General features: G+C 43.7%; 2 protein-coding genes across 5 annotated transcripts; one reads left to right on the forward strand and one right to left on the reverse strand.

Annotated features, from left to right (window-relative positions):
• Positions 1–618: 618 nt before the first annotated feature.
• On the reverse strand, positions 619–6,739 carry itpkca (inositol-trisphosphate 3-kinase Ca). Its single transcript, XM_034550756.1, has 7 exons — positions 6,618–6,739; positions 4,439–4,538; positions 4,102–4,315; positions 3,120–3,324; positions 2,812–2,913; positions 2,655–2,726; positions 619–2,465 (listed from the first exon to the last, which is right to left on the reverse strand). Exons 1-7 carry the CDS (start codon positions 6,627–6,629, stop codon positions 2,259–2,261), a joined length of 912 nt encoding a protein of 303 aa, XP_034406647.1. The 5' UTR covers positions 6,630–6,739; the 3' UTR covers positions 619–2,258.
• On the forward strand, positions 5,878–11,510 carry ccdc61 (coiled-coil domain containing 61). 4 transcript variants are annotated; one of them, XM_034550750.1, is made up of 13 exons: positions 5,878–6,194; positions 7,231–7,388; positions 7,477–7,559; positions 8,113–8,273; positions 8,411–8,563; positions 8,651–8,858; positions 8,962–9,044; positions 9,178–9,398; positions 9,487–9,565; positions 9,661–9,858; positions 9,945–9,978; positions 10,274–10,337; positions 10,448–11,510. In XM_034550750.1, the coding sequence occupies exons 2-13, from the start codon at positions 7,241–7,243 to the stop codon at positions 10,540–10,542; spliced, it is 1,527 nt and encodes a 508-aa protein (XP_034406641.1). In that variant the 5' UTR covers positions 5,878–6,194; positions 7,231–7,240; the 3' UTR covers positions 10,543–11,510. The 4 variants fall into 4 exon arrangements, with proteins under 4 accessions (XP_034406641.1, XP_034406639.1, XP_034406640.1 ...); XM_034550748.1 differs by having other exon boundaries at positions 5,952–6,194; positions 8,962–9,062; positions 10,448–11,150; XM_034550749.1 differs by having other exon boundaries at positions 5,952–6,194; positions 8,962–9,062; positions 9,181–9,398; positions 10,448–11,150.
• Positions 11,511–11,519: the final 9 nt, after the last annotated feature.

The raw sequence follows: 11,519 nt of genomic DNA on the forward strand, positions 1-11,519 counted from the left end.
GAGGATTTGTAGAGCATGACTCGCTTTCTCTGTCTGCTCATCCCTTTAATCTCATCTGGGGCTGCAGGTAAGGGTTAGGGTTCCCTCTGCCTGCCGTCTGATGGCTGAATGACAGAAGCAGACAGGTGCGGTAGACAGAGAGCACATCTGCCTTCATCTCACCAGTCAGCTCGGCATCAGGTGTTGAACTTTAGAGTGAGATTACTATTTGGATCTGCTCAGGTCTACAGTACTGCGTATCTGTCCCTTACATATGATATTTTAATGGCTAAATATATGTGAGTAAGTACATCAGTAAGTGCTGATAGCTCCATGAATCCATCAAAGCATCAGTCTCTCAACAGCATTACTGGACTATGAATTTAAAAATAACCAAAAAACAAATAATACAATACAAAATCCCATAGTAAAGAGATTTTTAAATGGTGAGCGTAACTTGGTTTATGTAACACACACACACACATTCTATAATATTAATGCTTTCAATGAACCAAAACAGTCAACACATCAAATACCGTCAACCTTCATGCCCCACAGGGGGATTAAAACAGTATGTTTCCATGAGCCAGAAAGAGCATGACGCACTACAGAGACAAGGTGTCAGCCGCAGGAAGGAGGAAAAAGGAGCGTTTATTCAAATTTGTAAAACTCCATATGGCAATAAACTGATGAGTAAATTAGGCAGAGTAGTACACACTTTATTCATTGCTCAAAGTTAAACATAAAAATAAAATGAGTAGAAATATTGTGTTAATATTACTCAACATTGTGCTGAAAAACAATCCATCAAATAACACTAAACTTCTATTGCTGCCTTTAAGCCATCAATTTGACTTGAAGATGAAAAGGGTAAGTGTCTGTGGCTGTAAAGGCACAACAGTGCTCTGAGTACCATTTGGATGCTTAACAGCTATACTGTTGACCATTTCCACCATCGTAGATTAGCATGCTAACATCGGCTCAGTGGCAGTAAACACAAAGGGCAGCTGAGGATGATGGGAATCTCATTTAGGATTGCACAAATTCAGATTTTGACTTGTTGATCACGCTACTTTGCGGCAATCCAATAGTTGCCGACACATTTCTCTCACGCGTCTCATTGTGGTGCTGGAGGGAAAGTTTTTTAAAAAAGTAATGCAGATTCATCTTCAGGGGTCCATGAACAAAAGTTTGGGGCGATCCGTCCGTTAGTTTTGGAGATATTATCTGTCTGCACTGAAGTGGTGAACAAACGGTCATAAAGGAAATTAAAAAAGGAAAAAGGCCAAGCCTGAAAATAATATTAGGTTTAATGCAAAAATTAAACCCCACAAGAAACACCTTTCCTGCTATTGTTCTCATCTATTAACAATATGTGTAGTTGGACTCCACATAACTTGACATTGATATGCACTCAAGTGCAAATGGTAAAACTGTTTCACAATCTAATGTATAAAAAAAACTAATGATCATAATAATGAGGCAATCTAATTAATAAAAGGTGTGTAGGATCTGGCGCTGAGGTTGCAGATTACAACCATCTGAAACGGAGAAGAAGAACTGGGGTGAACTAGACTGTTTGGTTTGTCCGCTCTGGGCTACTGTAGAAACACAGCGGCCTGCTTCGTGTAGAGTACCGGTATGAAGATATAAACAGCTTATTATAAGGTAACAAAAACACAATGATTCTTATTTTTAAGTGATAGTATTATATTCCATTTCTGCCAATAGATACACCAAAATGCGACATACTGTACCTTTAAAGAAATGCAGGAATTAAGTCTACTATCGTTTTAGCACCATTTTAATGACACGGTGTGACATTTAAACTGCAGATCTTCCCAAACCTGATGGGCCAGCCATATCTCTGGCTTATAATTGCTTGTGCCATGTTTTCCCTAAAATAATGAGCAGTGCCATATCAAGACAGCTGGGACGGCGTCTCCTGCTGAGGCTGGAAATTGGCAGCACGGGTGAGTGTAGGTCTATTCAGTGGTCAACCTTTACAAGGCTCACGTTGAGATATGCATAAATCACCAATGATCTTTTGACCAATGTTGTAATTGTAATTTGCTGAAAGAAAATCTGTTCTAGAAAGTATTTACTTTTGTAATCAATCACATCTTCCTTTCGCCCACCCTCATTCTGTACAGAGTTAAATACTCACAATTCTGACAACACAACCATTTCAGAAGCAAGTGCATCTGCAGTCACTCACTTACGAGTGGTCAAGGGTTAGGAAGGGTTAAGAGTGAACTTCCACACGATTAGAGAGGAGTTCATGTCAGGGGCAGCATGTTGGTCAGTATATCAATGAGGTTGTCCAGACCCCACAGGTAGCCATCTTCTCGATTGCCATCTACCCAGGGAGTGCGGTGGTCCAGGGTGAGGTGTGCCGGTAACGCCTCCGTCTTTCCAAAGTCAATCATCCAGACTCCTGTTCTGCCTGTCCAGTCATGTAGAAACAGTAAGGAACTGCCCACAACCTGCAGGGATACAGCTGTTAGGAAAAGGTTCCACCACTGGACCAATCAGCGATCAGCATAAGCCCGCCCACACCCGCCAACTAAAACTGGGCACCACAGAATTCCACAGTAGCTCTTTTGGAACAAGCTGAATGGTTATTTCCCTGACATTTACAAAACCTTTTTAAAGAAAACTGTCCCACGTCTGACCTCATGTGTTCTGAAGAAGTCTGATGCCTCCAAGATCTGCCGCAGTTTTTTCAACCGTCTCAGATATCCCCACTGAAAAGGGAAAGAGACAATAGTTACAAGAAAAGAGAGGAAATGCATCAATGAGTGACTGAAAGTCAGTGAAGGTCACACTCACCACAATGTGTTTATTGGCATCAACAAAGTTGTCCAGTGCTTCCACCACTTGCTCTCTGCTTTTGGTCCTTTTGAAGTTCGTGTGACATTCTTCATTTGACTTCTGCAAAAGGAAACTTACAAGTTTCAGCAAAATAATGCAAAATGTGAAGCTACTAAACTAGGAAATGACATTTCTTGCTGCAAAAAAACAAATGGCATCTTTCAAAGATCGTCAACCCAGCAGCATTCGTTCGCTATATATATATATATATATTAAGTGAAATCAATGACCTAATACAACCATGTTTGATGAACTTTGGAGCTTACCTTGAATCCTTCGATGCGGAAACCCAGAGATGTTGTGGAGCTCAGCGTCTCCCTCCACTGCATGTACCTGGTTTTCAGCACCGCCTGCTGGGCTCGTTCCTGGACCGTTGGTGCCTCCGGATCCACAGCCACCATCTTCTCATACATGTCTTTACGGGGCTGGGGCCGCTCCCTGGCCACCAGCAGCTCCCCCTCAAGGTATGTGCTATGAAGGGCAGAGCCTCACTGTTATTCTTACTGAAAATGATTCATTGCATTAATTAAAAGACCATTATAACTGTGAAACTAGAATCGGGGCCTCGCGGTTCTACGCCTCCGCCAACCAGTCGAGTTTCAGTTTACATCCATGTCTGTCCAAAATGTCACTTCATCATTTTATCCTATTAGAAATTTGTTTCAAGTGGTCGTAACTAGCATATCAATGCTTGAGCTGTGCCCATTAACATAATGCTTTTAGGTGAAAATTCTAATCAATTCATTCTCGAGTCAAGGTGGAAGTCTGTGCCAAATTTGAAGAAATTCTCTCTCACCAATATCACGTTCACAAGACTGTGACGGACAGACAGCACGAACACATAGCGCCTCCGGACACAGCTCATCGACTGGGCGACTGTAGGTCAGTGGTTAGCAGGTCTGTCTTTCAACCAGGGGGTTGGTGGTTCAATCCCTGCCCTAGTCAATGTGTCCTTGAGCAAGACACTTAACCCTGAATTGTTCCCTGTAGCTATTCTACAGTGTGTTAATGTAACATGATTGTAAGTCGCTTTGGGTAAAAGCGTCAGCTAAATGACATGTAATGTAATGTAATGTAATCGAGAGGGAGGAATAACAGGGAACAGGTGCTCATTTATAAATAACTCTTCTTATGATTTATGGGTGTTTTATAATTGTGTTATTTTGGACTCTAATATATTGATTTTCAAGATATATATAAAAAACTATGAGGCCTTTTTAAGAATCACTGCAGCACTATAAGACTTACCGGCTCCCCATCTTGCAGTCCATGATGGCAGGTCTGTTGAAATGGGTCAACAAGTTATCCATCATGTTGTAATTCTGCTCGTCCCGCTGGACCACACCGTGGTAGGCGGGAACAAAGGGCTTCAAAACATCCTCCATCAGCCCAAGGTAGCACTGTTGCTCCCCCTCACAGAATCTCTTCAGCAGGGTGCCATAATCCCCAACGTGAAAGCTCCCTGGAAAAGGAACAGAAGATGAACCATATTCATTTGGTCCCTTACATTGTGGCGGTTTTTCATACTAAAATTAGACCCCGTTTGGGAGCAAATTGAAAGACAAGTTAGACCGGATAAACAAACCTGCATGTCCGACCACTTGCAGCCACTGCTGAGGTTTCTTGGGAGTCATTGGTAGGAGAGATGAAGTCCCACAACTTTTGTGTTTCTTCCATGCGGAGCTCTGCGTGAAGACCAGAACACCTCAGTCAGTCATTCTTTAGCGCGCACACACACACACACACACACACACACACACACACACACACACACACACACACACACACACACACACACACACACACACACACACACACACACACACACACACACACACACACACACACACACACACACACACACACACACACACACACACACACACACACACACACACACACCAGGTCACATTCCTCTGCTGCCTGCATCTTTACTGACAAGCAGCAGACTTCAGACTCATTCACTCGACTTTTTGCAATATGGGTGATCAACGTCTCCATGGAAACAGCCCTTACCCAAGACCATGAGTGAAGAGAGCACAGGGTCGGCTCTGGTGCAAGAGGTTCATCAAACATTTACAGCAAGCACTTGTTTTCTGCCATTAAACACATAACTCGACAATGGAAGGCTGAACATGTCAACATGGAAGTTGGTTCCAAGTTTTGCCATTATGTTGACATTATGTCAACTGATTTGGTGATTGGAGGAACATCTGTCCACTATTATAAATCATATCTGATGTCTACTGTTTTCATTTTTTAATCCAACTGCCTTACTCTAAAATGTTTTCATTTGCAATGGTGGAAAGTAAGTACACTACAACTTTAAAAAGGTCCATTTTCACTTTTAATACTTCTACTCCACCACATTCTGGAGAGAAATATTGTTTTACTTTATATATTTGACAACTTGAGCTACTACAGTTACTTTGTAGATTACGTATACATAACAGGGGATCACTTCATAAAGAAGATTCAGGACTATTAAAACCCGGACTAACAGTCTGAGGAACAGCTCTTCCCCCCACCCCCGACCCCACACACACACACACCACCCCACCCAGCTCACACCGGACAGTGCTGCGGGGGGACACAAATAGACAATAACACTTTTTTAACTTTTAAGGCATTGGTGCCTGTGTTTTATGTTTTTCTTGTTTTAAATTAGAATGTCCTGTCTTAATGTTTTTACTTGTTACTGCTGTACTGACTGATGGGTCGCCAACTTAATTTCGTTTTATGTTTGACAATGTATGTATGACAATAAACACCCTTACCGTACCTTAAAATATGATGCACTGTTAGAGATGAAACTATCAATCAACATTTAGAAAGCAGTTGAAGTGTAAAAGTAAAACGATGCTCAAATTAATGCAAGAGATGTAATAATCGAATTTTCTGCATGAGTACTTATATTTGTGATATCAAGTATATTTTCCACTTTTCAGCATCGATATTATCCGTGGTGATCCTTCTGTATTTGCATAAGAGTATATAGATCTGACTAGTACTCGGTGCTGTGGCGTAAAGGTCGTGTCTATTCACGGCCTGTGGAGGGCAGCGGCGCATCGGACGGTCGTCGAGCCTCCGAGCCGAAGAAGAAGAGCGGCGTCGTCACCGCGGAGCGCAGAAGAAGAGTTTAACGGTTCCCGGTTGTTGAACCGCTCCCGTCTCCACGGTGCCGGTAGCTCCCAACTAGTTCCGTACCGGCTTTAGCTGAACTGTGCCACAAACCAGGCGGCTGACTAACCAGTCCACGCACCGCGATGCGTCTCCAACGAGTAGCTAACGTCATGTGCTGACAGCGCCCCTCGTTACGGAGCATTACTGCGGACCAAAAGGTAACGTTCAGGTGTTTCTGTTTTGGGCGGTTATTGTTCCGCTCACCGATTACCGACACGGAGCGGCTCGGTCCGCGAGCTGCGACTCCAAGTCAACCACCGACATCGGCCACCGCTACCGCTCCCGCTAGCTACCCGCAGCTAGCGAGAGCGAAGACGTGACCTCTTGCTAGCCGACCGATCAGCCAGCGTCAGTTCAACGGTGTTTCAGAAGAGCCCAATAACAACGTTTATTAAGAGCCGACCCTGGACCAGCGCAGGAGGCGGTGCCGGCGCCCCTCCGCGTTCCCTGTGCACGAGACGTGAGGGTGAAAGATGAGGTTTACCGATTTCGTGCGAAGTCGCTTTCTCTCCGGGAGAAAAAAGTCAAGCGCGAAATCGGACTGCGTTGCGACGCGACGGAAGAGACGCCAATCATCTTACCTCGTAAAACATAACTCGTGGTGTTAGCTGAGTCCTCCGCGTACGATGTGACCGACCATACAGAACTTTCTTTTCCCCCAATAAAAAAAGAATGATGACACCTTTTTTGAAATGGACTCTGTTGGCTCGCTAGCGCCCCACGCGGCGTGTATCGATTAGGACAGACTGTGAGAGGTGAGCCAGGTGGAATGGGATGGAGCCACAAGGATGATGACGTGGATATGTTTCACATAACTGCGCCTTTGAGAAATAATGCAGCTAAATTCAAGATGACATGCAGCCATCCTTTTCTGTATTGGCTCTAGTCAACATCTGTAATGGTTTACTCTGTTATTGTAGTACGAAACAAACAAAAAACGTGTCAAAGTGAATGTAAATCAATCTAATTGAAGTACAAATATAAGACTATAAAACACGATTCTGTTAGTAGACAAGCACATGATAGGCATCTGATTTGATGATAATGTGGCTTCTGTTTTTTTGTTTCTCAGGCCATGAACCCACAAGTAGACATATACAAATCTGAAAAAAACTGCATGTATTAAGACATATTTTACAGGAAATAGTTGTCTTCACTCCTAGTTCATGAGAATAATTCACATCTGCTTCACAGACCCGGAGTGATGGAGGAGGGCTCTGAGGTGATGGAGGATATTGTATTTCGAGGAGTGGAGTTTTCTGTGAAGATGGAGGTGGACAAGGGCTTGTTGATAGTCGAAATCTCTGATTCGATGACAGCGGATCAATGGAGAGGGGACTTTGATCCAGCATGTAAGTAGCATACATTTATTACAGATTAAATGCCAAAACGGGTATAAGTAATCTCAAAATATTCAATTGTTTTTTTTGTTTTTTTAAGACATTGAGGACCTCACTCGCAAAACTGGCAACTTCAAGCAGTTCCCCATTTTCTGCAGCATGTTAGAATCGGCTGTCAGAAAGGTATGTTTGAAAGTGCACCCGTATAGAATGAGAAACAAAATGCTGAGGTGGCACGAATGCAACGTGAATGGAAAGATATGAACAGACACACATTTGCTTGAGGCTGTGTGAGCTGAGGCGAGACTCATTCATTCGAGTTTAATGTTTCCAGCTGAGCGGAAAAATGTACAGTTATCTCCCGAGCTGTCTTATTCCCTCTCTGCTTTTCATGAATGTTTAGAAACCGCGGCCAAAATGAGAACTAGAAACGTGTGCGTGTGCGTGTGTGTGTGTGTGTGTGTGTGTGTGTGTGTGTGTGTGTGTGTGTGTGTGTATAAACATCAGTGCTGACTGTCAGGTCGTTTGTGGGGGAAACAAAAGTAATACACAGACCACAAAAACACAATAGAATGTGTTTCCAACAGTATCTAAACAAACCTTAATATCACATTAGTTTCACGATTCCCAGAAGAGGAAAAATATATATTTATTACCGAGTTTTGTTTTTCCTCAAGTTGATGGCAGGTCTGTTTTATTTCTAATGTTGGATAGTTAACTTGAGCTTTTTCTGCAGATGAGTGATTCTGTCACACTTGACCTCTTGACCTACGCTGACCTGGAGCTGCTACGTAACAGAAAAGCAGGAGTGGTCAGTCGTCCTCATGGCCATCAGCAGTCGTCTGTTCTCACTGCCAAAAGATACCTAATCCTCATATATACTGTGGAGTTTGACAGGTTTGTGTCTCTGTTGCAACTTACATAGTAACATATTAACAATTATTTAGTTTGGCGGTGCCCTGTTTAGTTTCTCAGTATTTTGGTTATGTCTGCGGTAATCACCCAGAATCTGCTGACTCTTGTGGACTTTATAGGATACACTACCCCTTACCCCTGCCTTATGTGGGTAAGCCTGACCCGGCTGCCCTGCAGAAGGAAGTCAGAGCTCTTAAGGCCGAGCTCAGCACCGTCTCCTCTCATGGAATGAACAAATCTGCAGAACTAGAAATACAACGGCTACGAGCTGAGTAGGTCGCCTTTCATTTCATCTTTCTGACCATTATGAAGGGGCATGGGACTTTGTTATTTTTTTTAATGTCTCCTACTGTTTTCAGGATGGCTCTGGTGAAAGAACAAAAGGACGCCATGGCTAAGGTTCTGGAGCGACTGCAGAGCGGTGGAGGAGGCGCCGCACCGGGCCGAGAGGACTGGCGGGCCAGAGATGTAGTGAGGACACTGGAGGAGCAGCTCGTCAAGGAGAGGGCCAAAAGTCAACGTTCAGCGAGCAAGAGATGCCAGGAGCAGCGACTCCTCTTGGAGCAGGTGGGCCTCTTATGATCCTCAAAGTCGTCCGCTAGAAAAAAGATTTTCTAGCATTTCCTTTGTTGCTCAGCTGGTTGTAACTTTTCTTTAATTTCCTGCCCAGTTCGATGACCTGAGAGCATCGGAGTGCGCTCTCCGCGTTCGGGTCAAGAGTCTCACCAGTGAACTGGCGTTACTACGGAGAGGGTTAGACATTCTAAGCATGTACTATATCTTGACTTTCTCTCTCTTTATTTCATTCACTTCCAATGTGGAGTAAAAATGTGACATCTAGATCTTGTTTACCTACTTGGCGCACGCCCTCCTTGTGTGTCTGCAGCAGAGTGACTCCCGTGTCTGGTCACATCTGTTCTCGGCTTGATGGGGAAATCTATCGCTCGGTCTCCCGCGAGAGGAGGTCGGGGTACGGGACCATCAGGGCTCGCTCAGGATCCAGAGAACGGATGGATGACAGAGGTCAAAGGTCAGAGGAAAGAGGCAGAAGATCGGACTCCTCAGGACCACGCGCTCGCATAGCTCGGCCGTCATCTTCTCCCACTGGTACTGGCACTGTGATGTAGCCCAGTACCTTTTTATTAGGAGGCGATGATGCGTTTAAATCTAACTACGCTAACCTACTATCTCACAGGGTCCCGGGTGCAACGCTTTGACCCCACTGCTTACATCCAGGACAGGCAGCGCAGACTAAAAGAGGGAGAGGTCAAAAAGTTGGTCTCCATTATTTTTTCCTTTTGCCATCTTTGCCGGTCTCTAATGTTGTCGCTGCTTGGAACAACAGTTTGAATCCTGTTTTCTGTGTCAGACAGAGGAAGGTACGGAGGGACCTGCTGACGTCACCCATAGTTCCTGAGAGGGGGCGTTCACGTTCCAGAGAGGCCTATCCTCAGATGGTCCGGTCTAGCAGCAGAGGCAGGAGTTTATCAGTGGAGCGGCGAGGGAGCAGGAACTCCTCTGAAAACTCGTTAGCGGATATGGATGAAATGCACAAAAATCTGTTCAGGTGGTCTGATTACGTCCGAATAGGTTTTGTGGAGTCTCTGTTGCTTTAGCTGGTTATTTTAACGTCTGTTTTTCTGTGATTTATAGAGCAAGAAAACAGACTTACAATGGACCCAATGTGGTGAGTCTCCTGGTCCTTCCTTTAACTCTGGTACAGAGCAACGGTGCTCCATGGCACAGGCTACGTATACAAAGCTTTGTTTACACAAACAATCATTCGTAAAATCCAGAGAAATCGGAGTAGAACCGACATTGAACAGTCAGTTTTCTTTGCGATGGCAAACGGCCGTCCTGCTCTGTTGATTTGATTTAGAAACCACTATCATTCTATTTCTATCTTAACATCCATTCACGGACCGTTGTGGACTTCTCATGGGATTTGCTGTCTTTTTAATGTGCAACCTATCTGTTTCTAGTCTAGAGGAGGCCTTTCGAGGAAACCATTATGCAGTACTCCGACACTCAGAGGGAAAGACAAAGGTAACTAATCCAAGTCGTGTAAAAATTTCTGCAGCAATAAGATGATTAGAGTTGAAAACAAGCTAGCCGCCACGCAACATGTTATCATCATTTTATGTCTCCAACCCCAGAGAGCTCCATGGATACCGGTGCCGAGCTGTCTGAGATCGATGCCAGGCTATTGGCACTTCAGGAGTACATGAGGGACCTGGATACAGGACACTAACAACCACCGCCTAGCCCGCTGCTCAAGTCCCTCCATGTTACCCGACAACTGCACAGCTAGAAGCTCGGGCCATCGTTTATTGTTCATGGTGGCCAGACTGGAGGAACACATTGAGCTTCAAACACAAGCGATGGGCTACCACTGTATACGTGTTCATGTTAGAGACTAAGACTCCTAGCGGGTCAAACTTCAGGAAACTAAAGCCATCCCTGTGAAAGATTCCTTTTCTGGACTGTAAATGTATATATATTTTTTTTAAAGTGTTTTTCTTCATATTTTTTTTTTGTACACCTCGCCAAACCATCTTAACCAGTTCACATGGACGGAAGATTTGGCAGTACCTCAGTCAGTAAATATTTGTTCACCCTTTACTCGCCTGTTGATGTTTTCACACTTAATATTTGTTGAGGTTTTTTTCCCCTGTGAGTGCCTGTGCATCATATCTTCCTTCCTAAATACATTTAAGTCAAGCAACTATTTAAACTGAAATGTCAACGGGTGTGAAAGTGATCAACATGTTAATGAGACTGTAAAACCTGAGTTGGACCTCTTCTGTCCAGTGCACGTTAGAATACACTCCTGAACCCTGAAAGAAGACCTGATCATCATTTGGTGGTTAAATGTCATTCATTTTAATGTACATTAAAAAAAATGTACATTTTTCCAGAGTTTGAACCAAAGTAGACCCAATTTCCCTTTTGAGCTCATATCCCAAACTAAAGCACAAAATATATTAATCTTGGATAACATTTGTGTACGGGAATACTTATCAAAGAAAGTGGACGGACTTAAGGATATTTGTGTAGACAAATCCATACCACTTTCTTCATTGTGCATGCAGGCAACTTTGTTGATAGGGAAACTGCCACATTTTCTATGAACTGCTGTATGTGTGCACAAAGACTTATTCACATTTTTCTCCAGTCTAATGTCTTTTAAACCACCTGAAAATATAATTTATAACATTATCTTGTTTT

The sequence above is a fragment of the Cyclopterus lumpus genome, chromosome 14, assembly GCF_009769545.1.
Source record: "Cyclopterus lumpus isolate fCycLum1 chromosome 14, fCycLum1.pri, whole genome shotgun sequence".
NCBI classification, from domain to species: domain Eukaryota; kingdom Metazoa; phylum Chordata; class Actinopteri; order Perciformes; family Cyclopteridae; genus Cyclopterus; species Cyclopterus lumpus.

Bases quoted from the DNA above. Each gene is read 5' to 3' on its own strand.
- itpkca (XM_034550756.1), bottom strand. The intron at 4,316-4,438 runs GTTTGTTTATCC...TTCCTTTTCCAG, and splicing joins GCAAGTGGTCGGACATGCAG to GGAGCTTTCACGTTGGGGAT. The intron at 3,325-4,101 runs GTAAGTCTTATA...TGCCCTTCATAG, and splicing joins GACTGCAAGATGGGGAGCCG to CACATACCTTGAGGGGGAGC.
- ccdc61 (XM_034550748.1), top strand. From the start codon at position 7,241: ATGGAGGAGGGCTCTGAGGTGATGGAGGATATTGTATTTCGAGGAGTG. The intron at 9,399-9,486 runs GTACTGGCACTG...ACTATCTCACAG, and splicing joins GCCGTCATCTTCTCCCACTG to GGTCCCGGGTGCAACGCTTT. The intron at 9,979-10,273 runs GTGAGTCTCCTG...ATCTGTTTCTAG, and splicing joins CTTACAATGGACCCAATGTG to TCTAGAGGAGGCCTTTCGAG.